This window comes from Tamandua tetradactyla, chromosome 10, assembly GCF_023851605.1.
Source record: "Tamandua tetradactyla isolate mTamTet1 chromosome 10, mTamTet1.pri, whole genome shotgun sequence".
NCBI lineage: Eukaryota > Metazoa > Chordata > Mammalia > Pilosa > Myrmecophagidae > Tamandua > Tamandua tetradactyla.
In genome coordinates, this window is record NC_135336.1 from 16,608,669 (window position 1) to 16,629,915 (window position 21,247).

Genomic DNA, 21,247 nt, shown 5'->3' on the forward strand with positions numbered 1-21,247 from the left:
GACAAGTGCCTGTGTTCACAAACCACTCTGTAAGATGTTTGGCAACTTACAAGTAGCCTCCATTTCCTTACATGTTCAGATGCACTTAGCAAGTTACCAACAAAGCAAGCACTCAATATGTGTTTACTATTACCACGGACCTACAGCCCCCAGGATTCCTAATCCATCCTGCCTGAGAAGTATCACACTCAGGCCCATTCATCAGCTCACACATTTAATCAGGGTATTTTGGCAGCTGCAGGGTTGTCTTTCCGTCAGTAATCTTCTTTGGAAGAGTGCCGGGCTGTACCAGTGTAGATGCAGCAGCATCTATCAAGAATTTCGGTCTCATCTGCAGAGAGCAGGATCTCTTTCAGGCTGTGGCTCTCTGTATGTCTTGTATCTGGGCCTGGCCTATCTTTACCCGTCGGGCTTCGGCGTCTTTCCCCATATTGTATCGGTCCGATCAAAGGGTTTCAACACGCTTGTCGGTTTGGTCTGGGCCTTCCCATGAGTGGGACCCTGTAGTCAGATTTCGGGGCCGTGCGCAGTGCTTCAATGTCGAGGTTGATGTAGAGCCCAGAAGGGAAAGTAGGTGATCTCGACTCGGCCAAGCCCGGGCTTAGGGTTCTGAGCCCGGGCCTCTTTGGCTACCTGGTGGTGACCCCGGGCGGTCCCGAAGGCCGCGGCGCAGTTCCTGGGTGAAGGTGTCTTTGAAGCGGGCAGCACGGCAGCCCAGGGAGTTCGCGGGCCCAGCCTTGAGGCCCCGGAGGCGGCGGACTGCGTCCTGACCGCGCAGCTGGGCCTGCAACAGTGCGAAAGCCGTGAGTTGCGCCGCACGCCGGATGGGCCGCGACTCGGACAGACGCTCCACCAGTTGCGAGCTGTTCAGCAAGGAAACCAGTAGCCGCCGAAGAACCATCCTACCCGGAGCGCCCCGGAACCCGGAGCACACAGCGCACGCTTTCTCATCGGCGACTCCCAACAAGGACCGCGTCCTGCATCGGCGCAACCTGATGACGACACTGACGCGCTTGGATTGGGCCTGGGATTTCCGCTTTCTGCATCCACCATACGCATTTCCGGTTCCGGCTCCGCCTCGGCCACCTTGTTCCCGGCGTCGCAGCGTCCTTATTCACCTCCGTGCACTATGTCTAGCGGATTTCTGAAGGCGCTGCGCAGCGACTCCTACGTGGAGTTGAGCCAATACCGGGACCAGCACTTCCGGGTAAGGGAGGCCGGGCCACGAGAGGGAGGACCCTGGGCCAGTACTCTGAGAAACGATTTGCCCTGTCTCGTTGTTGTGTCTTCCACCCTGATGCTGTCCCTCATATTGAAGTAAGGCCATAGTGCGGCCTGGGGAGACAGGAAATGGATTCGGTAGGGCGTTTGGTTATCACTGAAGCTATTTCCTCTCATAGAAAGGGAGTTCGAGGCTCGCTTTCTCAGTTCTGCATTTGCTCCTTGTACGCGGAGACGCCTTCCTGACCCAGATATCGGGGCTTTTCTTTTTTCTTAATCTAGATTACCGAAACAATGCCCTTTGGCATTTTGGGTCCTTTCCTTTGTCTAGTAGGAAGGTCTTACAGTGTTCTCAGTGGTGGGAGATAAAACTTGAACCCTGCGGCATCCCCCACCACATGGAGTTGTCCGTGTAAAGAGATGGACCAGCCTAGCTAGGCACGTTGAGGATGTCTGGGTGTCAAGATCAGAGAACTGCTGATTTGCGGGAGGGACATTTTATATTGGGCAGTGTCAGAGAAGATTTTTGTGGAAAAGGAGAGCCTGCAGTATTTATTCATGCTGGACTTTTCGTTATCAACAAAGGACATGTGTAAGGCGGTGGTAGTGGTGGGGTGGATTTACCAATCCAGTTATCTAGTAAACATTTAGCTTTTAGCTAAGCCCTAGGGGGAGGGGGGAGACAGTTACCTCACCCTAAGAGCTCTCAACCATCTAGTAGTGATTGTAAAGGTCAGCAGTTTTTAATGTTTACTGTGTGCCAGCATGATTTCCATTTCCACCACTTTTACAGTTCTCATTATTTTACAAAGTTTCACATCATAAGTATCTTGAATTTAAACCATCCTGCAAGATTAAAACTGAAAGTATTCGACTTTTGCTATTACTCATCTCTACAGTCTAAAGCCTGTTGCTTTGATTGGATAGTAGTACAGTACTGCCAGGTGGAATTTCGAGTGTTCCCTGAATGGAATACACACTAATATACCTTAAGTAAATACTTACACCACTGTTGTCTTAAGCCATAGGCCATTAGTTTGACATTACTTACATGTGAGAACAGCAGAAAAAAGGAAATGCCTCCTTACTGTAATTTTTAACATATAACAGTAATATAAAGTGATTTTACTTTTCCTAATGTTTTATTTCAAAGTTCTGAAAACCTGTTTTTAACATAGAATGATTTTTGTACGGATTTTTTATCACATAACTGTGTATTCATCACCATGATCGTTTTAGAACATTTGCATCACTCCAGAAAATGAAATAAAAAGAAAAAGCTCATACATTCCTCCTCCCTCTTATTGACCACTAGTATTTCAGTATGCCCAACTTTTTATTTTACCCTTTACCCCCCTCCATTATTTATTCATTCTTTGTCCGTATTTTTTTTACTCACCTGTCCATACCCTGGATAAATCACACAGTCACATTGTAAAAACTATATAGTTATACAATTGTTTTCAGGAATCAAGGCTACTGGAACACAGTATCTACTAGATAATGCATAAGAATAACCTTCAGGGTAACCTCTCGACTCTGAAATCTCTCAGCCGTTGAAACTTTATTTTGTCTCATTCCTCTCTTCCCCCTTTTGGTCAAGAAGGCTCTCTCAATCCTATGGTGCTGAGTGCCGGCTCATCCCAGGAGTTCTGTGGGCTTTTAAGGGTAGTATGGGATTGAGGTAAGAGTGGGTTTGAATTCCAGCTACAACTACTGAGTAGCTGTTGAACCTTGGACAAGTTACTTAATTGTGTTTTTCCTCTTATGTAAAATGAGTATGATAAATTAGGACCTTCTTCATACAGTTCTGAGAACTGAATGATTTAACATATACATAAAATCTCTGCTTCTCCCAGATTCAGACATAGTTACCAGTTTCTTGTGTGTGATACTTGTGTATATTCAGACTTAATAAGTTGGAACATACTGTTTTCATTGATTTTCTTTTTTCGCTTTGCACTTTTCACTTTTTCACTTTGCACTTCATCTTGGAAATGTTCCATATTGCATGAGGCTGTGCATTTTTCTAGGGGATACATATTTGATGTGCCATATTTATTTAACTTTTTTATTGTATAACATTTATACAAAACAAAGAAAGAAAAAAGCAATAGTTTTCAAAGCACTCTTCAAACAAGTAGTTACAGGACACATCCCAGAGTTTGTCATGAGTTGCCATACCATTATCTCAGATTTTTCATTCTAACTGCTCCAGAACATAGGAGACTAGAAGGAATAAATATTTTATCATCACAATCAACTTTTTTTGTGTGAAAAATATATATATACAAAAAAGTAATAAATTTCAAAGCACAGCATAATTAGTTGTAGAATAGATTTCAGAGTTTAGTATGGGTTACAATTCCACAGCTGCTTCAAGATACTGGAGATTAAAAAGAAATAATCAGTGATTCAGAAATCATTTGTTGTTAAACCCTACCTTCTCTGTATAACTCCACCATCACCTTTAATCTTTCTATCCCACTCATTAGGGGTATTTGGGCTATGGCTATTATAACTTTTTCATGTTGGAAGAGATTATTAATAATATAGGGTAGGGAGATGGAACTATCTGATGTTCTGGAGAGGCTGGGCCCTCTAGGTTTCAGGACTTATCTGGTCCTGCGACCCATCTGGATTGTAGTTTTCTGGAAAGTTACCCCCAGTGTGGAATCTTTGTAGAATCTTATATATTGCCCCAAGTGTTCTTTAGGATTGGTTGGAATGGTTTTGGTTGGGGTTTGGCAAGTTATGATAGGTAGCAATGTCTAATTGAAGCTTACCTAAGAGTGACCACAGAGTAGCCTCTCGACTGTATTTGAACTCTCTCAGCCACTGATACTTTTATTAGTTATACGTCTTTTCCCCCTTTTGGTCAGGATGGAATTGTTGATCCCACAGTGCCAGGGCCAGACTCATCCCTGGGAGTCATCTCCCATGCCACCAGGGAGACTTTGACCCTCGATGTCATGTCCCACGTAGCAGGGAGGGCAGTGATTTCACTTGCAGAGTCGGGCTTAGGGAAAGCGAGGCCTGATGTGCCATAATTTATTTAATCAGTTTTCTTTTGATGTGAGTTTATATGATTTACCTGTTTCTCTGTCACTGAATGTGATCATGAGATCTATTACTCTGAATGCTCCTACAAAGCATTCAGAAACAAATAACGCAAGGTCATATTTTCAGAATGGAAGAACTGGGCAGCCTTACTTAGGGAGTAGTAAATGAAGAAAGAAGGGCTCTGAAGAAAGAGCTCTGTGGGGAATTGATAATGGGTCCACTCAGCTTATGCTTTGTAAGCAGTAATACCACCATTAGGTTTAAGAAGTCACCTTAAATCCACACAGTAGTATGGTTGATGTTAAAGCCCTATCTGGATCAGAAGGGCCTGAGAGTAGGTCAGCTGGTGAGGTTCTTATTTAATCAGCATTTGTCCTTCTTAATGTAGAGGGTAGAAAAGGAAGTCCAGGAACTGCCACACTGGTTTCTGTAAAGATACCTAAATTGCCATGAGTAGCCCTGTTGTCCTCAGGAATTGTCAGGTATTTTTGCTGAAACCAAGTTATAGTCCTGTCTCTGGCTTCATTTTGGCTCCTAAATTAGGAAGCCCAGAAAGTGACATCTCTTGATTTTAGTGATTACTGTATTTTCTTCTAAGCTCAGAAAATTATTTGAGCATGTGATCATCTAAGCAGTTGCTGCTTTGTGCATTTCTAAGAGCATTATAAGGAGAACCCTATCTCTAGAAAGTCGTTTATTTTTTGCTGCAGAGGATAAGAGAGCGTTTTCTCACATATTGGCTCAAGATTTGGATTTTAAGCTTGGCAATACAGTGTAGTGGAAGGCAGGTTGCTTGTGGCCTTGACGCGCTACTAAAAGCTGCCTGGACCTTCCATAAGCACTATGTAGAGTGTGAACCCTCTTCTTTTTTTGCAAGGGATTTGTGCAGTGGGATGAAGAGAGAAGCTAATTCCCCAATCAGAATTAATGAAAAGTTTTCATATTTAATGAAAATTTAATGAAAAATAAGAAATAATGAAAAATTGGAATATTATTTAAACAGGGCCCTTTGTAAATTGTATTGCTTACCTTTTTCTCAATTCTTAGGGTGACAATGAAGAACAAGAGAAGTTACTGAAGAAAAGCTGTACATTGTATGTTGGAAATCTTTCCTTCTACACAACTGAAGAACAAATCTATGAACTTTTCAGCAAAAGTGGTGACATAAAGAAAATCATTATGGGCCTAGATAAAATGAAAAAAACAGCTTGTGGATTCTGTTTTGTAGAGTATCCTTCCTGTGTCTCTAATGTAGCTGCTGAACCAGAGTGTAGCAACTCCACAGAGTTAAGAATGATTGTTGCCTGTTTAAATAAGTGAGAATCTGAACTTATTATCCTGCACATCTCTCCCTCTCCTTCCCTCATGTACTTCCTGCCTTCTATCTGATGTGTGTACATGCTTATGATGTCAAATCTGGTGACATTTATTCTCTGTTTTGTAATGAAATCTGTGTTTTGTTTATAATTGATTCTTTAAGAAAAACAATCTTTTGAGTATATGTCCATGGTTTTAAAAAAAAAGTCCAAAGGGTGTAGTGAAAATACTGTCTTTTCATAGCACTACAAACCTCTAACTTCCTGCCCTGGTTACCAGTCTCTGGGTGTCTGGCCGGAAGCAATATGGATGTGTGGTAGCATACTCCGTGTCACCCTTTTTTTCTCACTTACCTCAGAAGTTCTGAGTTAGTACATATAGGTCTACTGTTTTTTAAATGGCTATATAGTATTTCATTTTGTAGATGTAGTATATTGATTGATTTTATACATCGAAACCATGCTTGTGATCCTTTTCATTCTCTTTTTTTAAGTATTAGACCTAGATTTATCCTTTGGGTCTCATTTGTTTATTTATTTGCCATTTTGTTTTCTATGCTGAGAAATTTCCCACACTTGATCTTTTGGTTTTTTTTTTTTCTTCTTCTTTTTCCTGTGTTCCCTTACCTATCTAGGGTCACAGCCTGCTTTTCTTTTTTGACTGTATTTTTTGCTGTAAATTTTCCTAAAACGTCTGGTGATCCCTGGGTTTCCATTCATAATTAGGGAAAAGAAGACTGTGGACCTCTGCAGGGCTTCTCTCCCAAGTTGCTGGCTTGCCTTTGCTATATGTGGGTTTCCCAAATGTCAGAATGAAAAAGGATTTTATTTTGACCTGCTAAAATCATAAACACTGCACTGGTTGTGCCTAAGACAGTTCATTTAGAACACTTTAATTTTTTTTAAATTTGCCTGAGAGTAATGCCTCCCTGCTTGTAGGTCTTCTTCCCACTTAGAGACACCTTTAATTAAACACTGCCTCACTTTTGGGGGCGGGGGGGAGGCGGGGTACATGGGCTGGGAATTGAACTGGGTCTCCCACATGGCAGGCGAGCATTCTACCTCTAAACCACCTATGTATCTTGCAGCCTCAATTCTTACTCAGCTTTGAGTGAGAGTTTTCTGGGATTGCTTTCTCCTTCTCTGAGCCCTTTCAACAGTATTTCAAATGGTGACTTTAATTTCATCCATTAGCACTCTTCCATCAGCTTCTGTTGAGGTTCTTGTCTGCTAATGTTGTCTTCCATTCTTTAGGTTCATATTTGTTTTTTATTGTCTTAATGTGGGCCTTGAAAAGGAGAGAAATATGCTTTATCAACGTGAACCTGAAACCGTAACATCTCACTTTTGCTTTTGGTATTTCTGGGTTCAGCCAGCTTCTTTTTATTCTCCCTCCAGACACAAGGGACAAGATGGCCCAGATTTTGCTTTTGCCTCTATTAGCAATTGCATAAAATACTTCACATCAAGGAAAACCATGAAAAAAGAAAAGTCTAAGAAAATCCGCCCAATTGATAGTCCCTGACAATTTTGTAATTTGGTGTTGACATTCAAAGTATCTGAAAACCAATGTTTCTGCATATTTGCCTTAGGTCAGATATCAGTAATCATAATGGCAAATGCCTGAAAGAAGCTACCATTTACCACTGGGCTTTTTTCTGTTCGTCCTTCTAGCACTCATTTAATTCATTCAACAAAAAATTACTGAATGCTTACTCTGTGCTGGGCATTGTGTAGGTGTTGGATACTGGAATTTCAGGAACTGTTTACCTATCTGTGTAATTATAGGCAAGAAAATCTAGATCAGTATTTTCTAAGCCCAGTACTGAATCGTAATTGTTCACAGAGATTTTTAAAAACACCAACCAGAGATAGATTTAGTACATCTGATTCAGTAGTTTGGGAGCTAGTAATCTGAATACTATGTTGAGTTTTTTCTTCTAGTGAAATGCAGTAGCAATTCCATCTGTACTATGGCCCTCTTTTTTAAAGATTGTTCTTGATACAGAGCTCCCACTTTGGATGTCGAGGTTTTTTTGGATAAGGCTCTTTGTGCAGTTTCTGGTCTAAACCTGCACTGAACATTTTGCAAGCCAAAACATGGGGACAGTGGGACCAAATAATTGTTAACAGGACTATCCAGGAAGTCAGAATCAGTGTTGCCACATGGATAAATATTTGACTCCTTAAGTGCTTCTGAACTTCAAACAGGCCTGTGTAAGCCAAATTAATGTTATCTTTGAATTCCATCTGCGTTAGTTTGTGTACTTTTTCCTACAACTCAGCTTCATTTGGATGTTGCCTTTTCTATTTCCAAGAGCATTTGTTAAAATGCTATAGAGTGTTCCTTAATATTACACTTTAGGTACTATTCAAGAGCAGATGCAGAAAATGCCATGCGGTACATAAATGGAACTCGTCTAGATGACCGGATCATTCGCACAGATTGGGACGCAGGCTTTAAGGAGGGCCGGCAGTATGGCCGGGGACGGTCTGGGGGCCAGGTATGTAAGAAGGTTCTCTAGGTTTAGGCTTAGCCTGGGTTCCAGACAGGTGACGAGTATTTTGTTATTTGGTATTTACTCTTTTGAAAATAACTTTGTGCCTGTAACCTTGGCTTGAAATAAATCTGGAAACCACCCATTGGGATTGGTCAGTTATTTTTGTAAACGATTTAATGGTATAGTCTAAACATTTCCATAAGCAATGAAACGTCTAGTAGGGTGCAGAAAAATGCACTGTATCTTAAAGAGCCTAATTTAAGTACACAATTTTTGGAATGCCCTATTTATTGAGAACTGACAATATCTATAAAGAAAGAAAATTAAATTGCCAGTTGCATCTTTATCATTTGCTTTATAGATGATAAAAAGATTCATACTTTATAGATGAGTATGAATCTGTTGTTTGGTATAACTACTGGACAGTGTTAGATAAATTTTAAGGCAATTGAGCTTTATGTCAGTTCAAAAAAAAGTTACTTCCTGCTTGAATACTTGCACAATAACATCTGAAAAGATAGTGTTTAATGTGTCTGGGGGAAGCGTTGTTGTGCCAGTCTTCTCTATGTTATAACTTGTGTTCTTTTTAATTAAGGTACGAGATGAGTATCGGCAAGACTATGACGCTGGGAGAGGAGGCTATGGAAAACTGGCACAAAACCAGTGAGTGGGTGAGAGCCCATTGGTGAAAAACTCACTCCTTGGCCTGTTGAATTTGTTGAAGAACAATACTGAAGGTCTGCAGACCAGCCTGTTTCTACCAGCCTTTGATCGATGCCTCTACTGCACTAGAACCAGCCTCTTCATGGTTTCCCTCTCTGAAAATTAATAAAGGACAGAATCCAAAAAAAAAAAAAAAAAGATGACTTTAATTCTAGTTTTAGAATCTTGGCTATGTGTCAGGTTACCAGAATTATTTTCTGTTACCAGGTCAAAAATTGTGTTCTGTGATGTTGTGCCAGTCAAAAACATCACAGTTCTTTTAGGAAGACTAGAAACATTTTTTAAAAACTATTTTACCATATTTGAGTTCATGATCTACACTGAGGCTTAGATTTTTTTTTTTTTAAGTTTGCATAATATTAATACATGGAGTTTTGCTAGGTATTATAGCCTTGCTCTATATTAGGAACAGGACTTGAAGGATATTAAGCACATATACAAGTTATACCTAAAGAAAGCCAGAATTCGTATTACCAAGAACTTAAAATGCTCCAGAGAGGGGCCCTATTAGTAGGAAATGTGATGAAATAAGGAATGAGGAAAACATTGCCTTGAAATTATGACGGTTGCTATGAGGACCATTAGATTTATTCTTTTCATTTTCAGGTTATCTTGGGAATGGAGTAGGTTTAAAGAGCTTGAAGATCAAGAAGATGTGTAACACAAATGATCAGATAAGCTTCTCTCAGGAAATGCCTTTTTTATGCCAATTCTTATATTGAAGTCTGTTTTGTTTTTACCCCATGTCAAATGAATTCTGCTGAGGTTCAGAGCCGTAATATGAGCTGCTGATCTCTAGAAGAGTCTAGAGAATTTAATGTGCATTTGTAAGGCAAGACGAGATTCGTCTGTAATACCTTGTGTGAGGTGCTGCTCACTTAAAAACACTAATATAATTTTCCCAGATAAAAGTGGGTTGTGAAAGTTGGGGCCAGAATAACTTAATGTGCACATCATTCTTTTGTGGTACAGCAACTAGATTTCTCATGAAATTCAAACCGATCATTTGAAGTTTTAGAAGAGCTATCACTAGTTTTAAGTGTTTAGGAAGAAACATTTGCAAACATTTAATTTAATGAGAATATACTATTTGTTTTTCTAATTTCTTTTTTACATTATAGTTTCAATTAACGTATTTTATATTCTTTTGTAGTAAACATAACACAGATTTCCACGGGTCTTAAAACCACAGAGTGGTTCCCATTTGAATTGTCTCTTCTGTGACAGGTCACCTTTCAATAAATTTGGACCAACTAATTGTCTGTGCCTGTTTCCTCACCTATAAAAGGAGACATTGGAACTCCCTTACTCTGGAATATATATGAATTTGTAGAGTTTGCATGTTCCTTTAGATTTGACAACTGGAATTAGCTGTGGCTTCATGTGAAGATAGAGGAAGAGATGTTCTTGCGCAAATGATAAAGATGCAACTGGCAATTTAATTTTCTTTCTTTATAGATAGAAGAATATAATTTTCCAGGAAAAAAATCTGCTCTGGATGATTGGAGATCAAGAGAAATTGGGGGTGGATTAAGAGGGCCTGATCTTTCTTGGGCTAGAGGATGCTCAATAGTGTGAGTCCTTCCACTGTATTCCCCCTTCCTGTTAGAACAGGAAGAGAAGAGGGGGCTGGTTCAACTCAGTACTTGACCTGAGCCAGAGAAGATGCAAATTCAAACATAATATTCTAATATTAGGAACAGAACATGTGAATGATGTATCAGATGTAGCCAGGCTGGGATCTGTATACTTGTCAGGTCTCTACACCTTATTCATCGAGGTAGCTTCTGTTCAGAGACACTTACTGATTTTGAGCGTTTAGCAAAAATGCAAAATTTGAGATATGACTCAAAGTTGCTTCAGAGTTCTTGGATACTAGGTACATGTAGCTATTTAATTATGGAATAAACATTCAGCTCCTTAGTTACACTACCCCCATTTCAAATGCTAATTATCCACATGGTTGTTGTAGTGGATACAGATACAGATAATTTCCATCACTGTATAAGTTCTATGGGACAGTCCTGATCTAAAGATCAGGACTTCACTGGTTGCTGTTTATAAATGAGCTTTGAGTGTTACTGGAACTACTACTCATCAAACAGTATATGTTAACACAAGAGAACACAAGTTTATAAAGGCATTTCGTTTATTTTTCAAAAAAATATTTTGCTAGAAGGGTTGAGTACTGTAATTTTACATGATCACAATCTTTAAATAAATTCCTCCTTTTCTGACCAACAGGTACCATTTAGGTGGACAGCTTAGGTCTGCTTTTGTAACACCTGAACACTAAGTAGCATTCCTCTGTTGGTATCCCTTAGATTCTCTTAATTATCTACAGGCCAGGAGGCAGAGCATAGCACATTACAAAATATGTGTTTAGTAACTGCCCACTGAATTCAATTTCTTTACATAATTAAGCACAGCAGGTAAACAATATATCTAATTTGCACTATTAGTACACTGTTTCTCACCTGAAGGGCCTGACCGACCCAGAGCCCTCCATTACTCCTAACCCAGAGAAGAAGTGAACCACAACTGGAGAGGAAAAGGGCAGCTCAGCTTAGTCTAGTGCTGGCTATTTCCCAGTTAAATTTGTTATTGTTTTGTTCTAACCTTGAATTCAAGATGAACGGTGTTATCATATTCAACAGCAAGTAGAAAATATAATGCAAAATTAAAAAGTGGGGACTATTGGCAACTGCTTCTTTTCAATTAAGAGTTAACTGAAAGTTGATTCTCTCTGATTCTGGAGAGACCTTAAGTAAAAGTTGAATTAAATCTACATTCATTGCTATTGATCTTAAAAAAGGAAATGTCACTGGAAAGAGGAAACTACAGACTGATAAGTTTGCTAATGAAGAGGACTAGGTAGCTTGCTGAAGACACATCATAAAGTAGCTTTTAGTTTGTATAGAGCCTGTACTCAACCTTAGAAGTAAAAGATCTGCCTACCTGTGGGCGCCTAAGCAGTTCAGTGCCAAGCTAGTGACAGTAAAACACTGCCTGTCTCTAACCAACAGCCCAGAATTTATTTCAAAAATGTCTTTGTTGAAAGGAAGCCATTATTGCAAACATGAGGATAAAGGGCAGTCTAATCTAGGACTTAGGCTAATAGGAATCTACACCTAATCACAAGAAAAGAAGGGAGAAAGCAACTATATGTGGACCAAGTCTCATGAATGGCAAATAGAAATACTTTAAACAGACTAAAATACTCAATATTTAGGCTAATCCATGCTGAACAGTGCACCTCAAGGTACCCTGTTAAGCTGGCAGTGAAAGAGTAACTGGACTTGGACAGCTCACTTAAGGTTCTCTAGGCTCATCCCTGCATGCCTCAATGGTGACATGACCATATATCAGATAGGAGGAAATGGCAACTCAAGCTCTGGGCAGTAGTTAAAATTCTTGCTGGAACACAGTTCTTTCTGTCTCTTCTGCAAGACTATCAGTGAGGAAGTGAAATTTGGAGCTCTTAAGTACAAGACATTTTGAATTGACCACCTAGTTACTGGCTAGTTTGGTGTACTCCCCAAAAAAACACCCAAAAATTACCAGAGGAAAATGTCTCACATACAAATTTGAATAGCCTCATGTTTGCATAATTATGTCTGAAAACCTCAGAAGACATTTTCTCCACTTCGAATTATTTTATTTTGTAATGCTGACACAACCCTATCTGTAGCAGCATAAGTGCCTCTAATCTCAGAAAGTCTTTTTAATGATTTGAAGCACAAGAAATACTGACCTGGTTTTATACAAAGTAGTATCTTTGAGTCTGGGGGACTCAGGACGGGAAAGTGCTGGGGCTATTTCTCAATGTAAACACTGGTGTAGGTGCTTGGAATGTCTGGGGATGAGAGAATCCTGCATGTAAACATGTTCTGACTCAACCCTCAAAAATCAGCCTTCTCTCAGCCATACCTTAGGGCCAAATTAAACTGCACATTTATTATTTTCAACACCCTACACCAAACTAGGCATAAATTCAAGTATTTTCTGCCATTTACTTGGTATTTTTCTGTACAAGCTTCTGAGTTTCTTATATACATATCTGTTGTTTTTCCCTCTCAGTTGAGAAAAGATAACTGGGTTGGCTTAACATGCATCTTTCCTTATTTCCTTTCCTTTCAAGTACGTCACAAAAGGCCAGATTAAAGATGCAAGATCCATTTAATCCTAACATAGCTAAGTGTAGAAGTAGGGCCACTTCTGCCTTTCCCCAGAAGATGAGGTTCACAGAGGGGCAAAATAAAAAAAACTCCTATGCTAGAGTGTCAGAGTTGGCTAAGCACAGGTCAAATATGAATGCTTACAAGTTGCTGAGATCAATATAGAAATACGAGAAAAATATTCTAACAATTGTTGCACTCCCATGGAATGAAGTCTACTTTATTTGTTTCTCTCTTTACTCCTCCCCACCAACCTGCAAAAGACCCAAGGTCAGTCTTAAATACCTAAAGGATAAATCATTCATTTTTTAATGTTTTCATTTTAAATGCCCTTGAATTAGAAAGGAATTATATATCTTCATTTCTTCCATATGGGAGGCAACAAAAGGGAAGTGATGACTTGCAAATTACTCCAATAAAGGCTGACTTCTCATTTGACCACTAGTTTGATGGGTGTTAAGTTTTTTTTAAAGGTCAGAAACAAAATCCAGGGAATTCAATGTCCCAGCAAAAATCTTTATAAGTTTTACAAATTCTAACTATTAAAACCAAGACTGAAATCTCTCATTTGCTAAAGTAACTGGCCCCCAAGGTCACTGTCTTTTTCGCATACAAAAACAGAGTGATAGAGAGCAACAGCACCTTGTAAGGCAGCAGAGATAAACTGTATTACAAATGAAAGCTTGAAGGTCTCCCATTACCAGGTGACAGCTAACTCTCATCACTGTCTAGTCTTGCCTTGCTTTGCAACCATATAGAGTCTATTCATCCCAGAGGATATGTGAGAACATTCCTACCTTACATCAGCTCTTTCCAAAGCAGGCACTGTGCTTACAATTGTGCCTCCGTAGATAGAATCACACAAGTCAGTTTATGATCACGCTCATGTCACCCTTCAGAAGGGAATGCAATCTTACTCTCCAAGACTCTCTTGGAGAAGGAAGTCAATGAACGATGCTACTGGCAAAAACAAACAGAACCAGGTTTATCAAAACCACTCCTAGCTACCCTTTAAGTCCCAGGGAACATCTCCTCTTCTGAGTTATGCTTTATCAAAAAACAGGTCTTGCATTTTTAGGTTCTGGGATTAAATTTTAAACCTGTATTCAGTTCACTTCTAACTAAGTTTCAAAAGCTGCACCAAATCTACTAGGCTTTTTTTTTTTTAATACTCTGCACTGCATGCTCTGTCTATATGCATGCGTTTGGATAATAAATATTAAATATGGGGGGATGCACAGAATCCATAAAATTAAAAATGAAACCAAACTGAACATTAAAAAATAGTTCATGGTAGCTGGAGAAATGAATAAGGGAAAAAAAAATAAGTCTGAGGTAACAATAGTGGCCCAATACCACTGATCTGAAGTATCTGTAAAAAGTCAAATAAGTGTCTGGAGATTCAAGTAATAAACCATCTGCTCCAACCTGGTCAGACTTCCCAGAGTCCCTGTTGAGTTTCAGTCCATAAGCCGGCACTCACACAGCTCCTTATAAATCCTCTTCCGCACTCGGGGCATGTCTTCTTGTGAAAACTGGAAAGGCTGCTCTAAGGCGAGGCACTTGCAGTACTGCAAAGATCCCAGAAATACTTAAGTGGCATGTGGAATTGTGCACCAGCACAATGTTATTTTAGCAGATGCAGACCTAACAACAGGGTCTAAGGCAACATTTTACAGTTTGTTTAAACTTGCTGTGAAACACATTGTTTTAAAGCATTTACTTCTAAACTGTAATTAACTTTCCAGGCAAGTGGATGGCCTGGGATCTCCCTTTCTGGATGGCCTGGGATGTCCCTTTCTTTTCCAGCCAATACTGTAAGCAGTAGCAACTGACAGAGGCTCACCTGCTGAGAATGCAGCTAGAACAAACAGGGACTTTTAAGAGGGAACTCAAATTGCTTACAAACTCCTGACATTCATGAGGTATATGAATAAACCTGTCTTTCCAAGATCTTTGCACATCTCTAAATTGGTAAATTGTATACTATAATTTTCTTTATAAATGTATAACTGTGCATAACTGAAAATTTGCAGAAGCACTTGTAGATATCTAAGGAGACCTACAGAATGAGAGCGAACAGTATTTGAATATGGCCCTTATTTAAAATCCAATTATTCTAAGTCAAAGACCTTCAACTTACTTGCCAATGGCTTTTTAAAATAGAATACTTAATTCTGGGAATGCCAAGTATGATGGTTAGGTTCATGTGTCAACTTGGCCAGGTGATGGTATCCAGTCATTTGGCCAAGCAGGTAATTGGCCTCATTGTTGCCTTGAGGACAAGTCGTGAACTTAAATCATCAGAAAGTTGACTGCATTTTTGGCTATTACTTCTACAATCAACTGAGGAGATTGTTTTCAACAATGAGAGATGTCTCATCCAATCAGCTGAAGGCTTTAAAAGGAGAAGTGATGATTTCAGTAGTCAGAAAAATGAATTTCCACCTCTACTTCAGCCAACCAACTTCTCCTGGGGAATTCACTGAAAACCTTCATTGGCGTTCCCAGCTTGTAGCCTTCTCTATGGAATTTGGATGCAGGCATCTCCACAGTCACATGAGACAAATTTTATAAATATCATAATATTTACTGATATCTCCTGTTGGTTCTGTTTCCGTAGAGGACTCTAACACACCAGGCATATGAAATGAACAAATTCGGGTCAGTCTACAGTTTGGCTTACTAAAAGCCTCTGATAGGATATGGATTATACATATCATTCATTACTCACCTTGAAAGGCTGTTCTTCCTAATCTAAAAATGCAGATACTACTTCTCAATAATAACAAAGGAAAGGAAGGAAGAAGGGAGGAAAAAGTACTCTGTTGCCTATTTCGGTACCAGATTCATGTCACAGGGATTCCCGTCTCTCCTGCCTAAAACCAACAAATTTAATTCACAACATTATAAATTCTGAAAAACGTTGTTTTTTTACCTGGAGCACAAAGACCCCACAGTCACTGTCATTTTTCTGTTGTGGAATACACTGAAGGAAAAACAAAATGATGATTACATAAGATGAAGTACTCCTCTTCAGATAAGAAAAAAATTGCTTTATGGAAAAATGAGCAAGAGACAGGAAATTTGTCTGTCTAGGACAGCCTGTGTATAACTCTCATTTAATATTATCCTATGTGTCTAGTTTTATGAAGGTATCTATACACAAATAAAGGGCTATCAAGTGGCAAATGTAATTTATAGAACAACGTTTTGCCTAAATACAAGAAATGGGAAAACAATTTCCATTTTAATAACTCCCATTTGGATTAACTGTGCTAACAATTCACTGACAAAGCAATCAAAACGGAATTGTGGATCAGTAAACATATATGCCTAGACTCTGAATATTCCAGTGGTAACAATCCTGCTTAGCAGCCTTTGTTTTTCATCTCATATTATACAACTCTGTCCAACTGTTTGGAGGAAATCATGAAGGTAAACAGTATGTTTGTAAGAGAACAGGTTATCCAATTCTGCCCAAAGCGGGCATATGAAAGATCCTGACAAATTTAATAGAGTATCTGAATATTCTAGGTAGACAAATTCAGAAATTTTACAAGTTCATTTCTGGTTTGAGCTAGTACACTAGGTTATTTAAAACATAAAATTTTAAACTAAGTTTAAAATTCAGCATTTGCTTCAGTTCAAGGATAAACACATCCTGCCCCTTTAAGTTTGGGTTAAAGGTTGGTTTCAAGACCCTAGCTCTTTAGCAGTGTATCGGTGACCCACACAGACCTGAGTTAAAGGATATATCTCTTCCATAGTCCCATAGTTTTGATGGCCTTTGGGGGAAGGTCACAATCTAGGCTTCAGTTTTCTCAACTATGAAATAAGGTTGATATTTATGCCTAACTGATCTGCCTAACTCAACAGATCTGTTATGAGGATCAAATAAGATAATATACTTTATATTTCACAAATACATTGAAAACTATAAAGCACTGACCATACAATGTAAGACATGGGTATTGTGAAAACTCTAAAGCACTGACCATAAATGTAAGACGTGTACTGTGACTGTTCTGAGAGGTTATGCCTAGGTTTCTGGCCACATAAAGCTTTTTTTGTGTGTTTGGTCTATGGGCCAAACACAGTGCTGCAGCCAGATTATGTTCAGACTGAAGCGCTCGGGCCACTGTCTTCCCCAGTGCATTTGCTCCCTTAGTGAATCCAATAGGCATTTCAGCATTTCTCTGGGTCTGTATGGGTCATCTGAAAATAAGAGCCATGAGGCAAGAGGCAGGTATCACCAAAAACCAAACAAATAAACAAAACCACAATACAGCAACCATATCATTAGCAGCTGCCCCAGGGATTAAATGAAAAGTTATTTCCTCCCCAGGAAGCACTGAAATTGAGCAGCCAAATGATGAACACTAAACCTGAGTTTATTCTAGGCTGCCTCTAGGGAGCCTCCAGGCTCTACATTTGTATTTTCATCACCAGTCTTCAAATGTTATTAGACACCCCACCCCTTAGATCATTCTACCCCCTTGACATATCTGGGTTTTCATTTTTATCACACACTTACCTTTGTAACAGCAGTCTGCCAACCCTGAAGAAATTCAGGTCTATTTTTTTCTCTGGCTTCAGTCAGCAAATACTTTCTTATATTCTGGTTAAAAAGAAACCACAACACAGATGTTGTGCTCCATCAATAAGTGAAAAATGGAACCTGTCCACAGCACATAGAAGCAAAGGAAGAAGCTGTGGCCTCATAATTGGAGAGAGTATGCACTGATGGATTTAAAACTGAAACTTTATTTCAGCCCTCTCATTTTATACTGTTCAGGAAGACTCAGCCCTTCTGCATTCAGGTACGTACCTAGACTTGACGCTAGTATTAGGACTTTTTATATAAGTCAACTTGCTATATCTGAAACGTAAATGCTGGTAAGCCAAAAAGAAAGGCTTTATCACTCTCAATGCACAATAGAGGGAAAGAACTCATGGTAGATATCATTAAGTAAAACTAAATGAAAACCATTCCACCCTTAGCTAATTTCCATATTTTTGAGGGCTGCAAGTAAAGGTATCATTGAGTTTCGGGAAAGAAAAATCATTCTGGATACTGAATACAGTCAAGTTTACCATTTAAATCCCTACCAAGATGAAGCATTCTCGAGTTTCACAATTTCCCTCACGCCCTTCAACCTCTTTGTGCATCTCTCTCTTTACATCAAGGATGGAGTCACAGTTTACATGAATTGAACGAACCCCTCTGAAGGTGGAGTAGGAGAAGCTACCTCTTTGGAAGAAAAAACATTTGGTGAAAGTAAATAATTAACAAGGTAGGTATGACTGCAAATTGCTTTTCTCCCTCCAAACAAATAACTTCAAGTTCTTGGCATAAGAAGTCTATGTAAAGTCACGAATAAAACACAACCAAAAAAACTTGTCCCTAAAAATGGTCACCTACATTCAATAAATATTTACTGAGTATCTATAATGCATCAAGTGCTGGGGACACAAGTGAATAAAACCATTGTAGTCCTTGCTTTTATGGAGCCTTAACACTTACTTGGTGTTTGTTCAAAACATTTCTGGTCAAGACTCTAGAAATACAGGACCCAACTCCTTTAAAGCCACCTCTATGACACACATGCTCCCCACACACCATATACACTTAAAACATAAAACAGCCTAACCTGCTTGCCTTGATGGCTCCACTTGATTCTAAATGACTTCTAACTACCATAAAAAACAAGTCTACTCTTATGTCTTTTTGCAAATGTGCAAAATTTTATCAGCACTTCTAATTATGCTGAAAAGGTAAGGAGAATTCAAAGAATACTTTGCTGGAGGGTTTGGGAAAAAATTCAAAAAATGAATTATTCAATGACCACTGAATAATGGACCTAAATCATGCAGAACTTAGAAATCAACTGCCTGTCTTTCAAAGTTCTGTTTAACAATAACCTGCTCCGTAAAGACAAATGTCTGTCTAGCCCCTCACTGACTCCTCAACATACAGCAGCCCCTGGCACAGAAACGATGCTCAGGTATTTTCTGGATGAAATTATTTTCTTAACACTGCTACTCTCCTCTGCCTGTTAGAATGTGATTTTTAAAGGCACAAATATGGCCATTTTTGTTGTTTATATCTTTTTAGGTTTGTCCAGGGAAGGGATAATATGGACAAGTTCTGGGAACTGGGGGGAAGTACTGGTTGAGAGACAAGCAAGGAATGAAGGGGAAGGGAACTGGAATGCTGACATTTGATACTGTACCAATTCTTCTGGGCTGGAGTTAAGAGGATTCTAGGCCTAGCAGGATTCCTGGATTTCTTAGTACTGAAACTTATATTTTGGAAATATAGTTTCCTTATAACTAGCTTTCTTTCAATTTGGTTTTTAAATTAAATTTTAATTATACAGGTAATACATGAGTGTAGTCTCCTTGTAAAAAATGGAACTATCAGGGGTGCAACGGTGGCTCAGCAGGCAGAATTCTTGCCTGCCATGCCAGAGACCCAGGTTCGATTCCCAGTGCCTGCCCATGCCAAACAAACAAAAAAAAAGGACCTATGATAGATAAGGTTAAATCTTTATTAGTCCTAACTGATATCAAAATAGTGAGCATCTGTCTGATCTTTACTCTAGTTACTTACATATATATGTATGTGTATATCTACAGATGTGTATGTATTTATATATACTTACATACATATATATGCACACATATATATTTATGCATATATATATATTTTACCCCCATTAACTATATTATATTGTAACATTCGGCAACTTGCTTTTTTTAAATTCAGTTCTTCTTAGAGATTTTACCAGGTTAGGACAAAGAGATATACCATATTCTTTTTGACTGCTACTGTAAGTTTAATAGTATGGATACATCATAGTGCATTTACTGTGTCAATCTGTTTTTTTATATTTTTTTGCTTTTTGGGTTCTACGTAAGTCCTTCCCAACTCGAAGAATAAAACAATTTCTGTATTTTATTCTAATAGTTTTACGGTGTTGTATTTTATATTTAGATCTTCCTTTTAGAATTTGTTTTTGTAAAAACTATGAGGGATCTACATTTCCCTTTTCTAAATGGACAGCTAATTCACCTGAATCGTCATCATATACTAAATTCCTTCATATACATGAGTTATTTCTGGATTCTCTATGCTATTCCAACAATTTGTCTATTTCTAAACCAATACAAATACAGTTTTAATTATTAAACTTTGTAATCTGTTTTCAGATCTGGTGTAGTATTTCTCTTTGCTGTTCCTCAACTTGTAAACTGTTTTGGCTGTTCATGCACATGAACTCTGCCATATTAACTTAGGATGAGCTTCTCAGATTCCATTCAAAATCTTGTAAAATGCATTAGGATGGAAATTAGTATATATTAGTTTGGGGAGAATCAATCTCCTTCCAACACTGAGTCTGCTTTTTATCTCTCCATCTATTCATATTTCCCTTAAATATTTAAAGGATATACTCCTGGGTAATTTATAATCTTTTATTGCTTTTGTAAGTAGAATCTTTCTGTTCTCAGTTACGTTTTAAATGGTTCTCACCAGCACAGGAAAATCTACTGATTTTTCTATGTTGCTTTTGTATCCAACCAACTTGTTGAACTCTCAGTAGGTGAACTCTAATATTTGCCAGTTGATTTTCTTGGACTATAACTCACTCTACAAGAAGTTATTTTGAAGATATGAGCCAATTTTAGCTCTGAGGGAAATAGCAGAAAATGATTGCTCTCCACATTCAAGATTAGTTTTAAAGGAGAAGCAAAAAAAGAAAAAGTCTGACGAAGTCCAATTAGAGCACATATCTCAGAGAGGGACTCAGATCTCAGACAGCTACCTCTCTCCACCTGGAGAGTCCTCTTGTAACCCATTACTCTGAAAACATTTTAGAGGGTTTTATATTTGGTTTTCAAGACAGAAACTGTTTCTCTATGGTACTTACTTCTATTCTATCTAGAGTTAAGATGCTATTTGGTTAATCACAAGAAAAATGAAAAAGAAAAAATAGGATGTATATTAACTTACCTCTACACAAAACTTAAAATGAATGCCTTGGGAATCATAGAATGAAATAATTCGATTAGAGAGTGTCACAGTAATGAGAGACCAGTGAACTTCCAGATGAATAGGAATCAACAGAAGACTCTTTTTAAACAAATCCACCTGATCAAGAAAAGAGAAAGAAATGCAGCCATCATGACAGGCTATCAAAATCAATAACAACAAAGAGCAGCTTCCTTTTACCAACTTTTG

At 38.6% G+C, this 21,247-nt stretch overlaps 3 protein-coding genes across 8 annotated transcripts in view; 1 reads left to right on the forward strand and 2 right to left on the reverse strand.

The window, feature by feature from the left end:
- Nucleotides 1-201: 201 nt before the first annotated feature.
- On the reverse strand, nt 202-1,011 carry NCBP2AS2 (NCBP2 antisense 2 (head to head)). Its single transcript, XM_077117952.1, has one exon. The coding sequence runs from the start codon at nt 899-901 to the stop codon at nt 602-604; it is 300 nt and encodes a 99-aa protein (XP_076974067.1). The 5' UTR covers nt 902-1,011; the 3' UTR covers nt 202-601.
- Nucleotides 1,012-1,052: 41 nt separating this feature from the next.
- NCBP2 (nuclear cap binding protein subunit 2) lies at nt 1,053-8,962 on the forward strand. 2 transcript variants are annotated; one of them, XM_077117960.1, is made up of 4 exons: nt 1,053-1,207; nt 5,332-5,378; nt 7,966-8,104; nt 8,697-8,962. In XM_077117960.1, exons 1-4 carry the CDS (start codon nt 1,130-1,132, stop codon nt 8,766-8,768), a joined length of 336 nt encoding a protein of 111 aa, XP_076974075.1. In that variant the 5' UTR covers nt 1,053-1,129; the 3' UTR covers nt 8,769-8,962. The 2 variants fall into 2 exon arrangements, with proteins under 2 accessions (XP_076974075.1, XP_076974074.1); XM_077117959.1 differs by having other exon boundaries at nt 1,056-1,207; nt 5,332-5,513.
- A 1,577-nt stretch (nt 8,963-10,539) lies between these two features.
- Nucleotides 10,540-21,247, reverse strand: part of SENP5 (SUMO specific peptidase 5) — a 79,627-nt gene continuing 68,919 nt past the window's right edge. For all 5 annotated transcript variants that reach the window (XM_077117956.1, XM_077117955.1, XM_077117958.1 and 2 more), the window contains exons 7-10: nt 21,020-21,157; nt 17,540-17,623; nt 15,941-15,991; nt 10,540-14,573 (exon numbers count right to left, since the gene is read on the reverse strand). In XM_077117956.1, the coding sequence (XP_076974071.1) occupies nt 14,463-14,573; nt 15,941-15,991; nt 17,540-17,623; nt 21,020-21,157 (384 nt within the window). In that variant the 3' untranslated portion in view covers nt 10,540-14,462. The remainder of the gene's footprint in view (nt 14,574-15,940; nt 15,992-17,539; nt 17,624-21,019; nt 21,158-21,247) is intronic.

Bases quoted from the DNA above. Each gene is read 5' to 3' on its own strand.
- NCBP2AS2 (XM_077117952.1), bottom strand. From the start codon at position 901: ATGGTTCTTCGGCGGCTACTGGTTTCCTTGCTGAACAGCTCGCAACTG.
- NCBP2 (XM_077117959.1), top strand. From the start codon at position 1,130: ATGTCTAGCGGATTTCTGAAGGCGCTGCGCAGCGACTCCTACGTGGAG. The intron at 5,514-7,965 runs GTATCCTTCCTG...ATTACACTTTAG, and splicing joins TGTGGATTCTGTTTTGTAGA to GTACTATTCAAGAGCAGATG. The intron at 8,105-8,696 runs GTATGTAAGAAG...TTTTTAATTAAG, and splicing joins GGGGACGGTCTGGGGGCCAG to GTACGAGATGAGTATCGGCA.